The 24,474-nt window shown below is 42.8% G+C and overlaps 1 protein-coding gene across 5 annotated transcripts in view; it reads right to left on the bottom strand.

Annotated features, from left to right (window-relative positions):
- Positions 1–205: 205 nt before the first annotated feature.
- ntm (neurotrimin) overlaps positions 206–24,474 on the bottom strand; it is a 428,776-nt gene continuing 404,507 nt past the window's right edge. For 2 of the 5 annotated variants that reach the window (XM_036989913.1, XM_036989911.1), the window contains 5 exons: positions 12,398–12,526; positions 8,112–8,232; positions 5,533–5,684; positions 4,643–4,678; positions 206–1,980 (listed from right to left, as the gene is read on the bottom strand). In XM_036989913.1, the coding sequence (XP_036845808.1) occupies positions 1,877–1,980; positions 4,643–4,678; positions 5,533–5,684; positions 8,112–8,232; positions 12,398–12,526 (542 nt within the window). In that variant the 3' untranslated portion in view covers positions 206–1,876. The remainder of the gene's footprint in view (positions 1,981–4,642; positions 4,679–5,532; positions 5,685–8,111; positions 8,233–12,397; positions 12,527–24,474) is intronic. The other 3 variants (XM_036989912.1, XM_036989914.1, XM_036989915.1) reach the window with 3 other exon arrangements.

The raw sequence follows: 24,474 nt of genomic DNA, 5'->3' as shown, positions 1-24,474 counted from the left end.
CACTAAATTATAATATATTAATGGACTGTATATATATGTGCTCTATTGGGAGACAATATATGTAAAACATTTGCATTTCCAGTCAAAGTACATTTGCATGTACCAGTTCAACACAACCAAACAATTAATACTTATTGGTTATGTGAGGGTATTTTGTAACAACAACAAAAAAAGACAAACTAATGGCTGAGAGGTCTTTGCTCCACTTCAGTCCAATTTCCACTAAGTCTCCCATTGACATCAATGCATCAAAGTGAAAATGTTACTTAAAGGGATACTTCAGGATTTTGGCAATGAAGCCCTTTATCTACTTCCCCAGAGTCAGATGAACTTGTGGATACCATTTTCTCTGTGAGCAGTTTAAAGGAAGTTGTTAACTATAGTTAGCACAATTGCTAACTAGTGTTAGTCCATGGTAACTGCTAGCATGCTAGTAGATCCCATAGACTTCTAGTCATTGCGATAAGCTAATTAGCATTGGATCATGAAACTACCTCTAACTTCCTTCATACTGGATGCAGATTCATAAAAGTGGTATCCGTGAGTTCATCTGAAGTAGATAATGAGTTTCATTGCCAAAATCCCAAAGTATCCTTTCAAGTGCAAGTTAGAATTTGCCCTTAGAGTGATCCATAGAGTTGCTATTGGACACAATCTTACTCTTTAGCCTCTTTGTTACCAACACTGTTGAGATGGGAATACTTCAGAATTGACCCTAGTGTGCAAATGACCCATGTAAATACATATAACTTAAAGTACCTTAAAGTAAAACCAGTTGTAGTGACATTAATAACATTTGTGAGAGATTACATTACTTGAAGTTAGATGTCCACACAAATGGAAATAACTTCCTTCCCATTCATAACTAATCATAAGTAATTCTTTACACCACCTTGTGTAGACTTGTGCCAGCTAAAGGGGAGGAAAAACAAGCTCTTTGACTAAATAATCACAATTACAGCGTTGATATTGTATTTACCCCTTTCAAAATATGTGTTAAAATCCTCAAAATAGATAGAATAGCACAAACAACTGAAAATATCACAATTGACATTGCTGAGAAAATATAATTTCTTATTAACCATTGTTGTGGTTTGTCAATGTGTCAGAATCAGAAATAGGTTTAAATTATAATTACACCAACAACAAAAAACATGATAACAGGCTTTTAGGTCCTAGAGTGATTTCAGTCCATCTGCTTCACTGCCTGTTTGAGATGTTTGTTTCATTCACCTCATACACTTAACTCTTGGGGATAAGAATCTTGGGGCGTCTATCATAGTCCAAAATTTGTACGCATACGCACAGCAGTGTTCTGGAATATTTGCATTCATACTTTTCAAATTCTCAAGCTTTTTCTCCAACCGTCACCACATTCAAATGAATAAAGGACGTGTACCGGAGCGGCGTTGGTTGGGAATTGTTGGGAGGTGCGCTTTCGGGCTGTGGATGGAGGTCTCAGAGCCGCATAGCTATGTCACAATGGGATGCCGGACTATTGCGTCTTAACGTCAATGGACTATGATTTACGCTTAAGACTCTTGGTGCTAAGATGACTATGTCACTCGGTAGAAACTGAAATAAATAAAATGTAAATAACAGACAAACCACACCCAAAAATAAACATTTGAGAATCATACCATAATGGGAGAGGAAACGAAAACAAATCAAAACCCAAAAATCCAATGTTGTTATGTCCTTAAAACTCCTAAAATTAACAAAGAAAAATGTGTATGTTACATAATACTTTTTAGAGGTTTGACATGATGTAATAGGGTAGCCCATGCACTCATGTGCATCACGTTTGTGGTTCCGGGTGAGAGAAAACACACAAACCACGCAACTTTGCCCCTCGGAAGCCAGAAAGCCTACTGCATCAAAACCTGAGCAGAAACTGAAGGATGGCCAGAAGTAGACAGGTGTAGGTGTGTACATGCGTCCCCATCGAGCCGCTGTTCCCGTCCTGCACTGCTCCGGGTCCTGTTGTGGCCAAGAGGGATGGCAGAGGAGAGGGAACAAAACATTTGGATGAGTTTGTGGTGTTCAAGATTGGTTTTGCTGACTTGAACCTTCTGATCTGCAGATAACAAGTGATTCACTGCTCTAATACCTTCTCCCCGGCACTCCACAGAAAAGCAACAAATGGATTGCAGTAATTGACACAAGGCACATAATCAACTACACCCCGGGCCAAACGCCTGCTAGTGCCATTAGGTACCCACCTCAAAGGAGAACATTGTTATTCATCCCCGTTCTGTTTACTTATTATTCAGCATAGAGATGTCCAAGTTATCCCTGGCATAGCTAGGGTACCTAAGCTAGCTATGCTAATCAGGTCATTCCCAGACTACAGAATACTCAGATTCCTGCTGATGGAATGTTTAATTGGGGGCACTTTGGCGGCCATATAAGCATTGCTAAAGGCATCTGTTCTCTTCCTCTCATCACCAGCAAGCCCTGTTGACTTGAGCCCTTATCACCGCCGTTATTATCATCTTACTGTGTGATATTATGAAACCTTGACCAACCAAGCCGGCTGCCCGGTTCAGCCTTAATTGTGGCTGGTTGTAAACAAGCTAATCAACTGAGGGAAGGGAGACAAGCAATAACCATTGATAGACAGTGGAGGAAAGAGCAGGACCAGGGCCTTTTTTTTCTTGGTTGGTAGGAGGTCTGAGTTTTTAATCTAAATTGAAGCATGATAGCAGAGGCTGGGCTAACGATGTGGGGCCTGGAGCAATAAGGGAGTTGTAGGCTGGTCCAATTAAAATGTCAAACCACTTACTTATTCACTAAAACAATCTTGTGAGTTTCAAAATATCCTATAGCATATAATGTATTCCTGCTAATTACAGTACATGTTTACCACAATAGCAGTTAAAAAATGGTTGTGATGGTGGTATTAGATCCACCACCATATTTTACTGTAGGGATGAGGTATTTCTACATATGCATTGATCTTTTCAAGGCCAAACCCACCACTAGTGAGCGTGGCCAAGGAGATCAATTTTCATGTCATATGACCGTAGCACCGGTTCCAATCCAAGCGCCAATGCCGTTTAGCAAAGATTAGGCGGTGCTATGGCCAGACAACATGAAAATAGAGCTGTTTGGCCATGCACACCAATGATTTGGCCTTCGAAAGAACAATACATATGCAGGAAATACCTCATCCTTACTGTACAACATGGCAGTGGATCTTTGATCTTATGGGGCTATTTTGCTTCCACTTGTCCTGGGACCCTTATTAAGGTCAATGGCATAATTAACTTTACAAGTATATTTTAGCCAAAAACTTGGTTGCCTCTGCTAGGAGGCAAAAACTTGGCTGCAAGTAGATCTTCCAGCAAGACACCTTCTTCTTTAGATATTTTTTTACTACCTGTTAATAAACAAAACCTCCCTGAGCAACTGTATTAGTTTAAAATAATATATACATTTTTAAATAGCTCCGTATTTGTATTATTTATTACATTTTTATCAAAGGATCCAATAATTCCTCACCCTACTGTAAATAAATATTGGACCACATGGGGCATTATCGAGTGAGAGAGAGGGACGATATTATTAAATTTTTTTACTTTGAAGCCGAGTACCGTTAATACAACGACTTCTAATTTCCCTTGGATTTTCTTGGAGTTCACCAGGCTTTCTTTTGGGACATCTATCCAATTATGCTGCCACTGTAGATTATTCCTAAACCTGCATGTGGATAATTACAATAATAGTTCTGCTTTCCCCCCACAATCCAAATCAAAGCAATTAATACATCTCTGAAGAGGAGCCCCACAGTTAATGGATCCTGTTTCACTTACATTCCAATCATGTCTAATTAATACAAAAAATGATGACGCTAAGAACACATCAAATGTCAATATTCATTGCTAACACATTGCTAAGAGGTCAGTCATAGTGCTACACTATAGTAGTAACCTTTATTACAAGTATTCATTAATGACAAACTAGAGGGAATGAAGAATTAGACATTAGAGATTTCTATATAGACACAAATCAACAACTAGATGGACAAATTGCATAACAAATTGTTACAACCGTTAAAACACACACATGATCCATCACAAATGATAGTTGTAGGACAGATAGATACTTACACAGCAGATGAAGCACATGCAAAATCAAAATAAAGCCATGCCACATGGCGAGCCGGTTAGGCGGTTGAAAAAAGAAGAACAAAACACGGTTAGAAAAACGTTTAAAAGCTCAGAGCTCTTCATTTACCATTTCCACAACGATTCCAGTGACATACTTTCTCCTTATCAGCCTGGGAGAATTCTCCCAGGAAATGTCACCTGTCAGATATACCTTTTAACTTCTTATCAATATTAATAAATGGAATTGAAAGCTAATAACGTTATCATAAGAAGTCAGAACAGCCCAGTAACTCTCTGACAATCTCATTTCGTCAGGCTGAGCTTAAACACTATATAACCCCTTTCAGTGGCAGAAACATAGTCCTCCTGTCACCTCAGTATTAGCATTGTATGATACTCCAGTGATATTGGCAAATAATCAGTTTGTTGTCGATGTGAAAATGGCAATGCTTTTCATGCATTGTTAGAATGCTGTTAGCGCATCAGAGAGTGGGTCGAAACACATGCTCATGCCGAATACCGGTACTAACCTTGCAATAGTGTTGAGCTAGTGGGTTCAATAACCTCTACACCAGAAAAACGGAACAGAACAGAGCAAAATATATCAAAACGAACAAAAGCAAACAATCATAGACATTGCTGCCTTAATATGAACAACGTGAAAGTAAAGCTGGTGAATGACTTTTTAGCTTCGTGGGTGCAGTGTTAAAAGGCATACAGTGAGGTGGAAGATGTTGCTGTTAACCTAAATCATTATGATGTTGCATTAGATTAAGGCACAGATTACTAAATTGAGTGTATGCAGTTATTCTTACATTAAATCAGCTTCAGACTGATGTTAAGCATGGAAATGTCCTCAGTTATTTATATCAAATAAATCACATAAAGAGGAATAAAAGTCCATTCAAAGAGAAATGAGAATCATGTCGAAATAACACAACATTTTCAGTACACTTTATGATAACAGGCATTAATACATTATTTCTAAACTATTAATAAATAAGTATTTCATTATTTGTATACATTCATAGTATACCTTTACAACAGGTCAAATACTTTATGAAGCATTTAGAGACATGTATCGTGGCCTTTTCATGAAAGTTATTATAAAGTGTTACCAACATACAACATGTTCATTTTGTTGCACCTGGAACACATGGTAATTAATGTACTCACCATACAGGACAAAGCTTGTGTTGGAGCTGCCCAGTTTGTTAATGGTAATTAATGTACTCACCATACAGGACAAAGCTTGTGTTGGAGCTGCCCAGTTTGTTAATGGTAATTAATGTACTCACCATACAGGACAAAGCTTGTGTTGGAGCTGCCCAGTTTGTTAATGGTAATTAATGTACTCACCATACAGGACAAAGCTTGTGTTGGAGCTGCCCAGTTTGTTAATGGTAATTAATGTACTCACCATACAGGACAAAGCTTGTGTTGGAGCTGCCCAGTTTGTTAATGGCGATGCAAGTGTAGTTGCCGTAGTCGGCCTCAGAGACATTGAAGAAGGTCAACTTGGAGAGCTGCCCGGCATCTTCGATCTCCATGCCGTCAAAACCATTGAAGATCCTTGAAGAGAGATGCACACCTCTGTAGTCAATGAATGAATAAAGGAATTTATTTAAGAATGTAAAATACATAGTGTCTTTGGAAAGTATTCAGACCCCTTGACTTTAACCACATTTTGTTAGGTTACTCTTATTCTAAAATTCTAAAACTTATTCTAAAATATATATTTTTTTAAATGTGCTTGATCTTGACACAGTACCCAATAATGACAAAGCGAAAACAGGTTATTGGAATTTTTGCTAATTTATCAAATGTAAAAGTTACATAAATATTCAGACCTTTTACTCAGTACTTTGTTGAAGCACCGTTGGCATCGATAGCAGCCTCAAGTCTTCTTGGATATGCCGCTACAAGCTGTATTTGGGGAGTTTCTCCCATTCCTCTCTACAAATCCTCTCAAGCTCTGTCAGGTTGGATGGGGAGCGTTGCTGCACACCTATTTTCAGGTCTCTCCGGAGATGTTCGATCCGGTTCAAGTCTGGGCTCTGGCTGGGCCACTCAAGGACATTCAGAGACTTGTCCCAAAGCCACTCCTGCATTGTCTTGGCTGTGAACTTAGGGTTGTTGTCCTGTTGGTAGGTGAACCTTCTCCCCAGTCTGAGGTCCTGAGCGCTCTAGCGCAGGTTTTCTTCAAGGATCTCTCTGTACTTTGCTCTGTTCGTCTTTGCCTCGATCCTGACTAGTCTCCCAGTCCCTGCTGCTGATAAACATCCCCACATCATGATGCTGCGACCACCATGCTTCACCGTAAGGATGGGGTCAGGTTTCCTCCAGACGTGACGCTTGGCATTCAGGTCAAAGAATTCAACCTTGGTTTCATCAGACCAGAGAATCTGGTTTCTCATGGTCTGAGAGTCTTGAGGTGCCTTTTGGCAAACTCCAAGCGGGCTGCCGTGTGCTTTTTACTGAGTGGCTTCCGTCTGGCCACTCTACCATAAAGGCCTGATTAGTGGAGTGCTGCAGAGATGGTTGTCCTTCTGGAAGGTTCTCCCATCTCCACAGAGGAACTCTAGAGGTCTGTCAGAGTAACCATCGGGTTCTTGGTCACATCCCTGACCAAGGCCCTTCTCCCCCGATTGCGCAGTTTGGTCGGGTGGCCAGCTCTTGGAAGAGTCTTGGTGGTTCAAAACTTCTTCCATTTAAAAATGATGGAGGCCACTGTGTTCTTGGGAACATTCGATTTTGCAGAAATTTTTTGGTACCCTTCCCCAGATCTGTATCTCGACAAAATCCTGTCTCGGCGCTCTTCTGACAATTGCTTCGACCTCATGGCTTGGTTTTTTTCTCTGATATGCACTGTCAACTGTGGGACGTTATATAGACAGGTGTGTGCCTTTCCAAATCATGTCCAATCAATTGAATTTACCACAGGTGGACTCCAATCAAGTTGTATAAACATCTCAAGGATGATCAATGGAAAGTCTCAATTTCGAGTCTCATATCAAAGGGTCTGAATACTTAAAAAAAAAATCTGTTTTCGCTTTGTCATTATTGGGTATTGTGCATAGTTTGCTGATGATTTTATTTCATTTCATCCATTTTAGAATAAGGCTGTAACGTAACAAAATGTGGAAAAAATTAAGCAGTCTGAATACTTAAGGCACAGTATACACGGAGTGTACAAAAAAATAGGAACACCAGCTCTTTCCATGAAATAGACCTACCAGGTGAAAGCTATAATCGCTTATAGATGTCACTTGTTAAATCTACTTCAATCAGCGTAGATGAAGGGAAAGAGACAGGTTCATGAAGGATTTTTAAGCCTTGAAACAAGTGAGACATGGATTGTGTATGTGTGGCAGTAAGCCATTGAATGGGCAAGACAGTGCCTTTGAACGGTGTATGATAGTAGGTGCCGGGAGTGTCAAGAAATGTAATGCTGCTGGGTTTTTCACGCTCAACAGTTTCCCAAGTGTATCAAGAATGGTCCATTACCCAAACAACATCTAGCCTTGTTGACTCAATGTTAGGAAGGTGTTCCTAATGTTTTGTACACTCAGTGTAGAGCTGCCTCAGCCATGGGAGTACAACAATGCACACAACTCTTGTGTTACTCACAACCTCCTTGTATGGAAACTTACTGCAGCTAGAAGTTTGGGGAAGTCTGAGATGACCACCACGACGCCTACATTTTATGTCATTGTTATCTTAACTATATGTTATAATTTATTGCAATTTCCAAGCAGGTTCAATGGCAGGGGAAATTACAGTGTCTTGACCATGTACAATGGTAATATGTGTAATACAAAATGATACGGCCGTTAGGCTTTGGGTCTCTAACCATGGGGACATTCTACAAGTGTACTCTCTCACCTTTGAAAATGCTGATGATCTAATGACCTTCCTTGAAAATCTACTTCCAGGAAAATCAAAAAGCCTGGAAAAAGCAGCAATTCAACATGTTTGCAAACATGCACAACGGGTTACCTTCTGTCGTCTCGGTACCACTCGAAGTCTGCCTCGGGTACTGCATCCGCCTCGCACTCCAGCACCCCTCTCTGGCCAAGGGTCACGCCAACGTCTCTGCCCTCTGACACACTGGGGGCATCTACGGGCACACGAGGGCACTCATGGGATCAGTGTTCCAGAGACGGGGGTCAAAGTATCACGCAGGGGTCATGTGTAAATAGCAGAGCGAGGATTTGGTCCATCCAGAAAGGATGTTCCTCTATCTGAACAGCTGTAATCAAGTTGAAAGCCATTCTTCTTTGGAGAACCAATTTGTAAATGCAGAGGGGTTTAATTTAACTGGTACTTCAGAGCACAGTTAATGTTGTAATTTTAATTTTTAAATTTTTTTTTTATTTCACCTTCATTTAACCAGGTAGGCTAGTTGAGAACAAGTTCTCATTTGCAACTGCGACCTGGCCAAGATAAAGCATAGCAGTATGAGCAGACAACACAGAGTTACACATGGAGTAAACAATTAACAAGTCAATAACACAGTAGAAAACAAAGGGGGAGTCTATATACAATGTGTGCAAAAGGCATGAGGAGGTAGGCGAATAATTACAATTTTGCAGATTAACACTGGAGTGATAAATGATCAGATGGTCATGTACAGGTAGAGATATTGGTGTGCAAAAGAGCAGAAAAGTAAATAAATAAAAACAGTATGGGGATGAGGTAGGTGAAAATGGGTGGGCTATTTACCAATAGACTATGTACAGCTGCAGCGATCGGTTAGCTGCTCAGATAGCTGATGTTTGAAGTTGGTGAGGGAGATAAAAGTCTCCAACTTCAGCGATTTTTGCAATTCGTTCCAGTCACAGGCAGCAGAGTACTGGAACGAAAGGCGGCCAAATGAGGTGTTGGCTTTAGGGATGATCAGTGAGATACACCTGCTGGAGCGCGTGCTACGGATGGGTGTTGCCATCGTGACCAGTGAGCTGAGATAAGGCGGAGCTTTACCTAGCATGGACTTGTAGATGACCTGGAGCCAGTGGGTCTGGCGACGAATATGTAGCGAGGGCCAGCCGACTAGAGCATACAAGTCGCAGTGGTGGGTGGTATAAGGTGCTTTAGTGACAAAATGGATGGCACTGTGATAGACTGCATCCAGTTTGCTGAGTAGAGTGTTGGAAGCCATTTTGTAGATGACATCGCCGAAGTCGAGGATCGGTAGGATAGTCAGTTTTACTAGGGTAAGCTTGGCGGCGTGAGTGAAGGAGGCTTTGTTGCGGAATAGAAAGCCAACTCTTGATTTGATTTTCGATTGGAGATGTTTGATATGAGTCTGGAAGGAGAGTTTGCAGTCTAGCCAGACACCTAGGTACTTATAGATGTCCACATATTCTAGGTCGGAACCATCCAGGGTGGTGATGCTAGGCGGGCATGCGGGTGCAGGCAGCGATCGGTTGAAAAGCATGCATTTGGTTTTACTAGCGTTTAAGAGCAGTCGGAGGCCACGGAAGGAGTGTTGTATGGCATTGAAGCTTGTTTGGAGGTTAGACAGCACAGTGTCCAATGATGGGCCGAAAGTATATAGAATGGTGTCGTCTGCGTAGAGGTGGATCAGGGAATCGCCCGCAGCAAGAGCAACATCATTGATGTATACAGAGAAAAGAGTCGGCCCGAGAATTGAACCCTGTGGCACCCCCATAGAGACTGCCAGAGGACCGGACAGCATGCCCTCCGATTTGACACACTGAACTCTGTCTGCAAAGTAATTGGTGAACCAGGCAAGGCAGTCATCCGAAAAACCGAGGCTACTGAGTCTGCCGATAAGAATATGGTGATTGACAGAGTCGAAAGCCTTGGCAAGGTCGATGAAGACAGCTGCACAGTACTGTCTTTTATCGATGGCGGTTATGATATCGTTTAGTACCTTGAGTGTGGCTGAGGTGCACCCGTGACCGGCTCGGAAACCAGATTGCACAGCGGAGAAGGTACAGTGGGATTCGAGATGGTCAGTGACCTGTTTGTTGACTTGGCTTTCGAAGACCTTAGATAGGCAGGGCAGGATGGATATAGGTCTGTAACAGTTTGGGTCCAGGGTGTCTCCCCCTTTGAAGAGGGGGATGACTGCGGCAGCTTTCCAATCCTTGGGGATCTCAGACGATATGAAAGAGAGGTTGAACAGGCTGGTAATAGGGGTTGCGACAATGGTGGCGGATAGTTTCAGAAATAGAGGGTCCAGATTGTCAAGCCCAGCTGATTTGTACGGGTCCAGGTTTTGCAGCTCTTTCAGAACATCTGCTATCTGGATTTGGGTAAAGGAGAACCTGGAGAGGCTTGGGCGAGGAGCAGCGGGGGGGGGGCGGGGCTGTTGGCCGAGGTTGAAGTAGCCAGGCGGAAGGCATGGCCAGCCGTTGAGAAATGCTTATTGAAGTTTTCGATAATCATGGATTTATCGGTGGTGACCGTGTTACCTAGCCTCAGTGCAGTGGGCAGCTGGGAGGAGGTGCTCTTGTTCTCCATTGACTTCACAGTGTCCCAGAACTTTTTGGAGTTGGAGCTACAGGATGCAAACTTCTGCCTGAAGAAGCTGGCCTTAGCTTTCCTGACTGACTGCGTGTATTGGTTCCGGACTTCCCTGAACAGTTGCATATCACGGGGACTATTCGATGCTATTGCAGTCCGCCACAGGATGTTTTTGTGCTGGTCGAGGGCAGTCAGGTCAGGGGTGAACCAAGGGCTGTATCTGTTCTTAGTTCTGCATTTTTTGAACGGAGCATGCTTATCTAAAATGGTGAGGAAGTTACTTTTAAAGAATGACCAGGCATCCTCAACTGACGGAATGAGGTCAATGTCCTTCCAGGATACCCGGGCCAGGTCGATTAGAAAGGCCTGCTCACAGAAGTGTTTTAGGGAGCGTTTGACAGTGATGAGGGGTGGTCGTTTGACTGCGGCTCCATAGCGGATACAGGCAATGAGGCAGTGATCGCTGAGATCCTGGTTGAAGACAGCGGAGGTGTATTTGGAGGGCCAGTTGGTCAGGATGACGTCTATGAGGGTGCCCTTGTTTACAGAGTTAGGGTTGTACCTGGTGGGTTCCTTGATGATTTGTGTGAGATTGAGGGCATCTAGCTTAGATTGTAGGACTGCCGGGGTGTTAAGCATATCCCAGTTTAGGTCACCTAACAGAACAAACTCTGAAGCTAGATGGGGGGCGATCAATTCACAAATGGTGTCCAGGGCACAGCTGGGAGCTGAGGGAGGTCGGTAGCAGGCGGAAACAGTGAGAGACTTATTTCTGGAGAGAGTAATTTTCAAAATTAGTAGTTCGAAATGTTTGGGCATGGACCTGGAAAGTATGACATTACTTTGCAGGCTATCTCTGCAGTAGACTGCAACTCCTCCCCCTTTGGCAGTTCTATCTTGACGGAAGATGTTATAGTTGGGTATGGAAATCTCTGAATTTTTGGTGGCCTTCCTGAGTCAGGATTCAGACACAGCAAGGACATCAGGGTTAGCAGAGTGTGCTAAAGCAGTGAGTAAAACAAACTTAGGGAGGAGGCTTCTGATGTTGACATGCATGAAACCAAGGCTTTTTCGATCACAGAAGTCAACAAATGAGGGTGCCTGGGGACATGCAGGGCCTGGGTTTTCCTCCACATCACCCGCGGAACAGAGAAGGAGTAGTATGAGAGTGCGGCTAAAGGCTATCAAAACTGGTCGCCTAGAGCGTTGGGGACAGAGAATAAGAGGAGCAGGTTTCTGGGCATGGTAGAATATATTCAGGGCATAATGCGCAGACAGATTACAAGGGGAGTATAATAAGATCAACGATTCCTGTCTTTGAAAAATGTATGGCAACATGCATCATGCATCAAATATCTTTACCCATAGACAGCCAATAAGGCATGATGTATAGCAAGCACAAATTCTTATATATATTTTTTCTTTCACAAACTGTTTTTCTGGTGAAGTGTAAAAACAATAAAGCTAAACCCAAATCAAAACTGATTTCACGTAAATGGAACCCTACAAGTTTTTCTGGAGAACTGGAACAAAGTTAAGATTAACCCAAACTGAGCTTCATCCATTCATCTATATTAAATTATTGGTCATGAGACCAATGACTCAGAGAAACTGTCTGCAAGGGAATGGAATGCCTATTGCACATTGTAGCAAATGGAAAACGTTTCGCAACAAAAACCAGTCTCTCTTATTGGACAAGTTCAGTGTTAGTCCCTCCCCAATTTGGCCCATTTGCTTCCGTTTCGTTCCCAGTATAATACATGCCAGGACTGGGTTGACATTGAACTCACAGTTGACTGTGATCTCCACGGTCTGGACATCTGTGGCGATGTCGTTGACGGCGGTGCACTCGTAGGTCCCCGCTCTCTGTCTGGAGATACTGGGGATGTCCAGGTACTCGTCGTCCGATGCCAGGTCACCTGTGGAGGTTTTATTTTTTATTTCACCTTTATATAACCAGGTAGGCTAGTTGAGAACAAGTTATCATTTACAACTGCGACCTGGCCAAGTTAAAGCAAAGAAGTGCGACACATACAACAACACAGAGTTACACATGGAATAAACAAACATACAGTCAATAATGCAGTAGAAAAAAGTCTATATACAGTGTGTGCAAACGAGGTAGGATAAGGGAGGTAAGGCAATAAATAGGCCATGGTGGCGAAGTAATTACAATATAGCAATTAAACACTGGAATGGTAGATGTGCAGATGATGAATGTGCTAGTAGAGATACTGGGGTGCAAAGGAGCAAGATAAATAAATAAATACAGTATGGGGATGAGGTAGTTGGATTGGCTATTTACAAATGGGCTATGTACAGGTGCAGTGATCTGTGATCTGCTCTGAAAGCCAGTGATTAAAGCCGGTGAGGGAGCTTCAGAGATTTTTGCAATTTGTTCCAGTCATTGGCCGCAGAGAACTGGAAGGAAAGACGACCAAAGGAGGAATTGGCTTTGGGGGTGACCAGTGAGATATACCTGCTGGAGCGCATGCTTCGAGTGGGTGCTGCTATGGTGACCAGTGAGCGGAGATAAGGCAGGGCTTATCTGTAGCCAGTTTTAAACCTTAACGTTTGCATTTCCTGCAACAACAGGGTAATCAAATTAAGATCCTACATCTGTAACTACATTCAGACATATAATTGACTAATTAACCACATTTCCATCCACAGGTTTTATGAGAGTAAAGTCATACCATATAAAAGAAAACAACGTTTTGGTACAATTTTATAAATGCTGATGATCATTTGTTCATTCGACATGGTGAGATCTTTTTGTGTCGGTAAAATGTATTATGCGAGAAATAGCGGTGGAAACACATTTATGCGCAAATATTGATACAGTATAACAACCATCAAATTGAAGTAAACTTGGGAGTCACACGATGACATGGTGTGTGGTCCTCCAACTACAACTTGGGAAATCATGCAGTTTATTAGGCTACAGACTAAATAAGTTATAATGAACTTCACAGGGTGGTGAAAGTGCATGGTGATCTTGATGCTCCTATCCAATAAATATTGAGGGGGCACTCTAGGCAACAGCTCGCATATACAGTGCGGATAGGTTGTGTGGGTAGGCAAGTCTACATGATGAAATTATTATGGATAAGATCAAGAATATTTTTATTTGTCAAATGGCAGCCAAGCATCAATCATCATGTCACCAGAATATGGGCCAAGACCAGAGAAGGCACATTTAACGCAACAGTTTTAGTTGAAAATGCAATGGAAACACATTGAACTTTTTATTTTTATTCGGTAGATAAAAACTTAAGAAAAAAAGTACATTTTGTGTGCACTACGTCATCACACTGATTTCTATCTGTAACAAGTTCGTTTAATGGAAACACCACTGGTGGGAACTTTGGCATATTTACTTTATGCGGATTTTGGATATTTGCATGAAAATCTGTCGCCAATTGGATGGAAACCTAGCTATTGGCTACATCAGAAAGAAGTGATGTTATTCTAAGTCAAGCTCAACTGCAAGCTCCCACGACTCCAAGCAACAATGATTCATGAACTGATTTACTAGCCAGCTATCAATTAACCCTTTTTGTTTCAGGATTCTGACCGAAGGAAATGTTGAAGTCTGAATCAATTGGAGATGAACCCAGAACATGCACAAATCAGCAGTGTACAGCAAATATAAAAAAATATATATAGATCAATCATTTAATAATCATTTAATAAGCTGACATATGTACATCATATGTTAGAAACAATTAAAATACTTTTCCATGTTTATCTGTCATTTGTTTCAGGGAATTGAAGGGTGAGGGGATAACTAATGTCTTCAACTGATATGGTCTGTCTTGTGGAACACTGAAAATGTATAGGTAAAGTATTCAGACCCCTTGACTTTTTCCACATTGTTACGTTACAGCCTTATTCTAAAATTGATTAAATAAAACATCTACACGCAATAGCCCATAATAACAGTTGTTTTGCAAATGTATCAAAAAAAATGTAATACCTTATTTACATACTGTAAGTATTCAGACCCTTTGGTATGAGACTTGAAATTGAGCTCAGCTGCATCCTGTTTCCATTGATCATGTCACGCCTGCTCCCACTCTTCCCCCCTGGCGCTCAAGGGCGCCAGGCTCCCCGGCATTGCGCACTCCTGCCATCATCATTACGCACACCTGCCATCATCATTACGCACACCTGCCTTCCCCCGTCACGCGCATCAGCGATTATTGGACTCACCTGGACTCAATTACCTCTGTCATTACCTTCCCTATATCTGTCTGGTTTCCCGCTCTGTTCCCTGCTTCTGCATTGATTGTCCTTGTTTACCCGTGTGCTGACTCTTTTCCTGTCACGTTACCTGTCTGTTCCTCATTAAATTTTCAACTTCCCGTACCTGCTTCTCCTCCCCAGCGTCAGCCCTTACAGATCATCCTTGAGATGTTTCTACAACAATTGGAGTCCAATTGATTGGACATGATTTGGAAAGGAACACACATGTCTATATAACATTGACAGTGCATGTCTGAGCAAAAACCAAGCCATGAGGTCAATGGAATCTTCGGTAGAGCTCCGAAGCACAATTGTGTAGAGGCACAGGTTCTGGGGAAGGGTCCCAAAATGTTTCTATAGCATTGAAGGTCCCCAAGAACACAGTGGCCACCATCATTCTTAAATGGAAAAGGTTTTGAACCACCAAGATTTGACTCTTCCTAGCCGACCAAACTGAGCAATCGGGGGAGAAGGGTCTTGGTCAGGGATGTGACCAAGATCCCGATGGTCACTCTGACAGAGCTCTAGAATTCCTCTGTGGAGATGGGAGAACCTTCCAGAAGGACAACCATCGCTGCAGCACTTCACCAATCAGGCCTTTATGGTAGAGTGGCCAGACAGAAGCCACTCCTCAGTAAAAGCCACATGACAGCTTGCTTGGTTTGACCATGAGAAACAAGACTCTTTGGCCTGAAGGCCAAGTGTCACGTCTGGAGGAAACCTGGCACCATCCCTACATGGTGGTGGCAGCAGCACCATGCTGTGGGGATGTTTTTCAGCGGCAGGGACTGAGAGACTAGTCAGGATCGAGGGAAAGATGAACGAAGCAATGTACAGAGAGATCCTTGATGAAAACGTGCTCCAGAGCGTTTAGGATGTCAGACTAGGGCAAAGGTTTACCTTCCAACAAGACAACGACCCTAAGCACATAGCCAAGACAATGCAGGAGTGCTTCCGGACAAGACTCTGAATGTCCTTGAGTGGCCCAGTCAGAGCCCGATCGAACATCTCTAGAGAGACCTGAAAATAGCTCTGCAGCAATGCTCCCCATCCAACCTGGCAAAGCTTGAGAGGATATGCAGAGAAGAATGGGAGACAATCCACAAATACAGTTATGCTAAGCTTGTAGCATCATACCCAAGAAGACTATAGGCTGTACTTGCTGAGTAAAGGGTCTGAATACTTGATAGTGATAGTTGATAGTGATAGTTCAGTTTCTTTTTTTTTTTTTATAAAATGTTTGAAAAAATAATCTAAAAAACTTTTTTTGGTTTGTCATTATGGGATATTGTGTTTAGATTAATGAGAGAGAAAAAAACAATTGAATACATTTTAGCACAAGGCTGTAACGTAACAAAATGTGGAAAAGTCAAGGAGTCTGAATATTTCTGTTGTATTCCTCACTCTATCCTTTCCTTAAACACATTGACTCAAAACTTAAAACTGCCTCCAGACTCATCACCATTCTGTAAACTGACATTTTGTAGTGGAAAACATGACTAATTGATTAGCGTAGCTGCCTTTGTAGTTCCACTTTAGCCATCACTGCTCTGCTCTCAGTATTCACGTTTCTGTTCACCTCACTGTCACATCAATAAAGCAAATCATACAATGTTTCAGTTAAGCTTGAGGGAGAAGGCTTATTCCTTCATGCACAGAACTTAACGTCAAGTACAAAGGACGTACTTGATGTCAAAAAAGATCTTTAAAAAAAAAATAACACTAGGAAAAATCTCCCCAGGTATTGTGGGTGACAGTAATGGCATGCACATGTATTCACTTTGCTGAGTTTGAACAGACATGTGACTCCCACCTGGTAGGAGCCATTAACAAAAGCAGTCATGGATGATCTCGGATCACCTGATGAGGGTGTCAGGAGAACCCTCGGAACGCACAGGTGTCAGACAGACCCCACAACGCACAGGTGCCCAGAAAGCCTCGTCCTTCTCTCACTTTTTTTCTAGTCTTTCTTGTTTCTCTTGTGCCCCACTCACTCTCTAGTGTCTCTCTACCTCATCCCGCTTTCTCTCGCTGTCTTTCGTCATTCTCATTAGCCTCTCGCTCTGTTAACTCTTTTACCACTACTGCAAAGTCAAATTCAGACTGCATCATGGAGCTAAGTATCTGTTTCATAAAAAACGCATTTGGAGCACTAGAGCTCATATGTGCAGTTGTTTGAAAAAAGTTGATTGTTTTATTGACGCAAAAACTCAACAAATGTTCTTAGGAATGTTATGTAGCCTGCCTAGCAATTAGCGGTTTAAGTGGCTTTCCCTTATATCTTCCTGTTCAGAAACTCAGAAATGTCAAACTGACTTGCATGTCTGTATATGTGTACCACGCTGTTTATAAAGCAATCTGAATCCATACCATGCTTTCAGGGGGAGTGTACATGAACAATATGCCCTCTAGCAGGCTGGGTATCTGTCAACAGAGTTATGGCAGGTTATCAAGACGGTGCTCCTGGCTGACCTTTAACTGAGGGGTCGGAGAGGACACAAATCGACCAACTGACCTCATGTTCAACTCTTGTACACTGTACAGGCAACACTAAACACATGCTTCAAGTCTCTATGTAAAAGGGGTCAACAAGGAGTTACCATAACCAACAAAGCAATTTGAAGAGAAAACACCAGCGTGAGTAAATCTAACACACTTTAAAGTGTCTAGGTTAAGTATGGCTTTTTACAGTACAACCCAGGCCGTTTGTAGGGCCCATGATTGCCAAGATGGAGGTGTTTATATAAAATCAATAGTTCCCAGCTCATTTTATGGCTGCCGTAAAATGTGTGTCGTTGGGAGAAAGTAGCTAGCAAATCCCACCTCGGCTGGGGGCCCTAGCACGGCCGTGGCCTCACTCATTACCGATACGGGCCTGTGTGCCTGTCACCCACTGCGTCAGTAAAGCCAGTGAAAACACAGCGACGTACGGCAGAGGGCACCAGCAGGACTTCTGCTTCCTGTGTGGAGAAAAATGAAAGGACGGCCGTGAGGGACATGTTGGCTCAGCCGAGGCAGAGTTTCCTATCGACTGCAGGCGTTACTGTGCAACTATGAACACAGAAAGCTTGTGTCAGAAATACTGAAATGAACTGTGCTTGTATCAAATATAACATAGATTGTACCTTCGGGGAACTCAAACAAATAAACACTGTTCAAATGCAATCCACTTCTTGAAAATCCTGAATACTCAATGCTGCAGTACTCAAGCACTTGATAGTGAAGGAGCAGAGGACAAGCTGTAAGTGAGAGACGAGATGCCACAAAGATAACAGCCTCCTGCACACCGTATCCCCAGTCACTGACGCAGACTTAGAAATAGAGGACCCTCAGGAGACCACACAGAGCAGAGAGGTGGGGTGGGAGGGGGCTGGCATATCTCAGGAGGGGCCTGCTCCCGAGGCTCCCATACACTCACTGTGTCTTTGAAAACCGAAGGAGCACCACACTTATGCCGCAGGCAGATTCTGGTTGTAGATAAAGAGAGAGAGGAGAGATAACTCAATACAGAGGGATAGGGGGGAGAGACTGATAGAGCAAGAGAGAGAGAGGGCAGGGAGACAGAAAGAAAGAAAGAGAGAGAAAAAACATAAGATAGAGGGAGAGGGCAAGGGAGAGCGAGGGAGATAGAAAGGGCAGGAGGAAGTGGGAAGGATGTGTATCAATCCAAGTTGGGTTGCAGCCAATGTCAGTTCATACAGTAGGAGATTGAGCGGCCACCCTCTGAATCCAATTTCTCCAAGGTGACAGTGTTGTGGTACGGTTACTTACCTTATTATTACGAGAGAGAGGGGGGCACAGGTAAAGGACAAATGGATGGATTTGCTTTCAGGGGGAGGGTACAGTATAACTGTTGCATGTCAGTAGCACTCACTTTTCCCTGTATTAGGAGATTTTTCACTGACTCCAAAACAGAATATATCATACAGTATGTGCCAGCTTTGATTTATTATCCTCTTTGATGAAAAACAAACACAAGAGAGGGATAAACCGTACATATAGCTGTGGGTTCTATTAGATACCATGACACTGCCTTACTTCTATCAAAAGACTTAGCAGCGAAGATAATGCATTTTGACAGTCTCACTTTGATTCAACCCATCAGAATCTGCATTCATTTGAACTCATAATGAGCTATGAAAACCACATCAGGCACTAATGCCGGAGCATGTGTCCCTTTGCATTTAAGCATTATCATAGATGCCATGAACAATGAGCATTTTGAGATTAACGTATTGGGTTTAAGCTTTCAAAGGTTTAGCTGGGGTGAATATTGATGTTGACATTATTTTATATCAATAAATCCATGGCAGCGTGGCAATTTGGCAAAAGCACATTTGGTAGTAAAAAATATTTTAAAACACCACTGGGTAAAATTATTTTTGATTTGGGAGATTTGATTTGCTGAATACAATTAAAACAGAGAAACGTCCATGACAAAATAACGGACACCAAGGCACAATGTTGAAGTGACTCTTTTTTAAGGGTACATGTTTGACATGCAAAACAATATAACATTTTAGAATTGGTTAAAATTCTACCACCGTGTGGTACAAGGACAAGAACCTCTCCCTCAACATGATCAAGACAAAGGAGATGATTGTGGACTACAGGAAAAGGAGGACCGAGCACGCCCCCATTCTCATCAATGGGGCTGTAGTTGAGCAGGTTGAGAGCTTCAAGTTCCTTGGCGTCCACATCACCAACAAAATAACATGGTCCAAGCACACCAAGACAGTCGAAGAGGGCACGACAAAACCTTTTCCTACTCAGGAGACTGAAAAGATTTGGCATTTGTCCTCAGATCCTCAAAAGTTCTACAGCTGCAACATCGAGAGCATCCTAAAGGGTTGCATCACTGCCTGGTATGGCACCTGCTCGGCCTCCGACCACAAGGCACTACAGAGGGTAGTGCGTACGGCCCAGTACATCACCGGGGCAAAGCTTCCTGCCATCCAAGACCTCTATACCAGGCGGTGTCAGATGAAGGTCCTAAAAATCGTCAAAGACTCCAGCCACCCTAGTCATAGACTGATCTCTCTGCAACCGCATGGCAAGCGGTACCGGAGTGCCAAGTCTAGGTCAGAGGCTTCTCAACAGCTTCTACCCCCAAACCATAAGACTCCTGAACACCTAATCAAATTGCTACCCACACTATTTGCATTTCCCCCCGCCCCCTTCTTCTACTACTCTGTTATTATCTATGCATAGTCACTTTAATAATTCTACCTACATGTACATATTACCTCAATTACCTTGACACCGGTACCCCCTGTATATAGCCCCACTATTGTTATTTACTGCTGCTCTTGAATTATTTGTTATTCTTCTCTCTTACTTTTTTTTATAGGTATTTTCTTAAAACTGTATTGTTGGTTAAGCGCATGTAAGTAAGAATTTCACTGTAAGGTCTACTGTTGTATTTTCGGCGCTTGTGACAAATAACATTTGATGGTTAGGGGTGTGGTTAAGCTGAGGGTAAAGGTCAGGGTCAGTTATACATTTGTGCTAGTCGGGCTGTCAATGGGATGCTGGTCAGAAATGTCCCCTTAGTCTCTACTTCATTGGAGAGGAATTCATTGTTATATCTGCTGAATTGTACCGTCTTAAATCATCAAGCTGTCAAACACCCTTACAAGAGACAATATACCCTTTTTTACAGCATCAAGGCAACAGCAGTCTAAGTACCAAGACATGCAAATAAACCTCCTGAAAAACCAATACACTTCCATGTAGCTCTAGTACAAAGCAATTTCCAAACAGACTTCATTCTTGGTTACTGCGTTGATTCCCAACAATCTAAATTGTATTAATGCATCCGGGGCAGCTACCGTTAGTTCCTGGTCAGCGTCCCAAATGGCACCCTATTCTCTATGGGCCCTGGTCCAAAGTAGTGCACTAAATAGGTAAAGGGTGCCATTTGGGACGGAACTCTGGTCGAGTGAACAAACATTGCCAGTCAGTTACTGTGGTGGAGTGAGATACCAGGGATCCCTCCTTATCCGGCAGCAGCCCCTGATTCATCTATCTATCATGAAGCGTGGCGAAGCGGCGGGTGGCTGCTGAGCTAGGTCATGACTACAACGAGAGCTCCAGAAAGGGCCAGAATATCATCAATCCACCGTCCTCCCTCCACTCGTCCGTCCTCCCTTCCCTGTCCTCCCTCCCTTCTCCTCCTCAGTCCTCCCTCCCTCCCCTGTCCTCCCTCCCTCCCTCCCTCTCCTCCTCAGTCCTCCCTCCTTGTTGATGGATACCTATTTAATTCTTTATTTCTGTCACCCTGGAAAAGCCTTGTAATAACTGGGCCCACACTGAATGTCCCGAGGCAAGAGGATAGTGCAGTGCACTGGAACAGTGTGTGATGGTGATTGTGGGGCTGAAAGATTGAACCTTGCGCTGCGACTGCAATGAGAATGAGCATTGGGTTTACTTTCTCCGCTTGGCTGTGTTCGGCTGGAGCAGCAACAATCCAGTAGTGTATACTGTCTGCATATTGTCTGTCTAACAGCGAGCGGTTAAATGATCATATCGAAATATTGGAATAGTCTAAATTCTCCTGTATCATTCAATTGCTCAAATTTTGGCATTGCCATTGAAAACTGTTACAATACAGCACCACAAACTCAAATAGTGCCAAAAACACTTGTCTAGAGCCAGAAACCCTGGAGTCTTTGTGATGTCCAAGGGACACAACATTTTATGGCTTGTTTCATCTGGAGATGGGTCTCTATTAGGATGTTTGTATTGCACTAGCATCCCTTGTTCTTGCATTTCTTTTTTTCTTTTTAAAAATGTTTACCCCTTTTTCTTCCCAATTGTTTAGTAGCTACTCCAGCCACCCTAGTCATAGACTGAACTCTCTTGTCTCATTGCTTACAACTCCCGTACGGGCTCGGGAGAGACGAAGGTTGAAAGTCATGCGTCCTCCGATACACAACCCAACCAAGCTGCACTGCTTCTTAACACAGCGCCATCCAACCCGGAAGCCAGCCGCACCAATGTGTCGGAGGAAACACCGTGCACCTGGCAACCTTGGTTAGCGTGCACTGCGCCCGGCCCGCCACAGGAGTCGCTGTGCTAACCTTCTGGGCATAGCACATCTCGAATAATGACCATTGATTTCAAGTGAATAAAAACAAAAAACAAACAATTTAATAAATGTTATTTCCCAAGCTTATTGCAGTTTCAAATTAAACAAGTTTTGGTGGACATTCTGCAGTGAGATAATATCCTGAATCCAATATTGGGTCAAACTCTCTATCATACTAAAGCAAAATGTGGTTCTAATAGGATACAGTCGCAGGAATGCGTAATCGTTTTTTAAATTATACCCCAAATTACGGTGTTCCGTGTAAAGGCACAGGGATGAAGACCAAACAAACACATAACAAAAACACAGGGCAGAACCCCAAACAAAAGAGCGAGGAGTACCTCAAATAAATAACACAAGTGCACAATGATTAATTCACGGGACGAGACCCGTAATCATCTGCCCAATCCACAAGGGCACGAAAGGCCAAAACACACAGCACAGGTACTCTCACGCACCATCGGACATTGTAACAATAATCAATAGCCCAATGGAAAACAAAGGGCACATATACACAAATACAATCAGTGGGAATAGGGGCCAGGTGTGGTTAATTAAAGTTCCGGAGGGATTCATGACAGTTACGATGCGTTTCAATTAGCAAGCTAACAAATTCCAACTAAAGCGTAATAGTATAGTACACAGTATGGAGTAGTAGGTTGTTGAGTCATGGCCAAACGTTTTGAGAATGACACAAATATTAATTTTCAAAGTCTGTTGCCTCAGTTTATATGATGGCAATTTGCATATACTCCAGAATGTTATGAAGAGTGATCAGATGAATTGCAATTAATTGCAAAGTCCCTCTTTGCAATGTAAATGAACTAAATCCCCAAACAACATTTCCACTGCATTTCAGCCCTGCCACAAAAGGACCAGCTGACATCATGTCAGAGATTCTCTCGTTAACACAGGTGTGAGTGTTGACGAGGACAAGGCTGGAGATCGCTCTGTCATGCTGATTGAGTACAAATAACAGACTGGAAGCTTCAAAAGTAGGGTGGTGCTTGGAATCTTTGTCCTTCCTCTGTCAATCATGGTTACCTGCAAGGAAACACGTGCGTCATCATTGCTTTGCACAAAAAGGGCTTCACAGGCAAGGATATTGCTGCCAGTAAGATTGCACCATTTCAACCATTTATCGGATCATCAAGAACTTCAAGGAGAGCGGTTCAATTGTTGTGAAGGCTTCAGGGCGCCCAAGAAAGCCCAGCAAGCGCCAGGAACGTCTCCTAAAGTTGATTCAGCTGCGGGATCGAGGCACCACCAGTACAGAGCTTGCTCAGGAGCAGGAGTGAGTGCATCTGCAGGCAGGTGTGAGTGCATCTGCACGCACAGAGAGGCGAATACTTTTGGAGGATGGCCTGATGTCAAGAAGGGCAGCAAAGAAGCCACTTCTCTCCAGGAAAAACATCAGGTTCTGATGAATCCCCTTTCCGATTGTTTGGGTCATCCGTAAAAAAGCTTGTCCGGAGAAGACAAGGTGAGCGCTACCATCAGTCCTGTGTCATGCCAACATTAAAGCATCCGGAGACCATTCATGTGTGGGGTTGCTTCTCAGCCAAGGGAGTGGGCTCACTCACAATTTTGCCTAAGAACACAGCCATGAATAAAGAATGGTACCAACACGTCCTCCGAGAGCAACTTCTCCCAACCATCCAGGAACAGTTTGGTGATGAACAATGCCTTTTCCAGCATGATGGAGCACCTTGCCATAAGGCAAAAGTCATAACTAAGTGGCTCGGGGAACAAAACATCAATATTTTGGGTCCATGGCCAGGAAACTCCCCAGACCTTAATCCCATTGAGAACTTGTGGTCAATTGTCAAGAGGCAGGTGGACAAACAAAAACCCACAAATTCTGACAAACTCCAAGCATTGACTATGCAAGAATGAGCTGCCATCAATGTGGCCCAGAAGTTAATTGACAGCATGCCAGGGCGGATTGCAAAAGTCTTGAAAAAGAAGGGTCAACACCGCAAATATTGACTCTTTGTATCAACTTCATGTAATTGTCAATAAATGCCTTTGACATGTATGAAATGCTTGTAATTATACTTCAGTATTCCATAGTAACATCTGACAAAAATATCTAAAGACACTGAAGAAGCAGGCTTCGACGAAAATTAATATTTGTGTCATTCTCAAAACTTTTGGCCACAACTGTACATGTGGGTACACTTATTAAGGTTGCACAATTCCGGTAACTTTCCCAACATTTTCTGTTTTTCCAGCAACCCTGGATGGAGTATTCCTGAAAATCCTGCTTATTCCCTCTTAATTCCAGGTCTTTTCCAACCAGTATTTCGGGAAAACTGGGGAATTTTGGGAAAGTTACCAAAAATGTGCAACTCTACCACTAATTAATAAGGTGGAACACCATTCTTAACTAACCCATGTGAAGTCCTAGAGCATGGCGCTTGCAAAGCAAAGTCCTGATTCCCAGGACCACCCGTATGGAAAATGTATGCATGCATGACAGTAAGTCGTTTTGGATAAAAACATCTGCTAAATGGCATTTATTAATGG

Source organism: Oncorhynchus mykiss, chromosome 10, assembly GCF_013265735.2.
Source record: "Oncorhynchus mykiss isolate Arlee chromosome 10, USDA_OmykA_1.1, whole genome shotgun sequence".
Taxonomy (NCBI): Eukaryota; Metazoa; Chordata; class Actinopteri; order Salmoniformes; family Salmonidae; genus Oncorhynchus; species Oncorhynchus mykiss.
The sequence above is the reverse complement of the archived record's forward strand: the minus strand, read 5'-3'. Positions and strand labels throughout refer to the sequence as shown.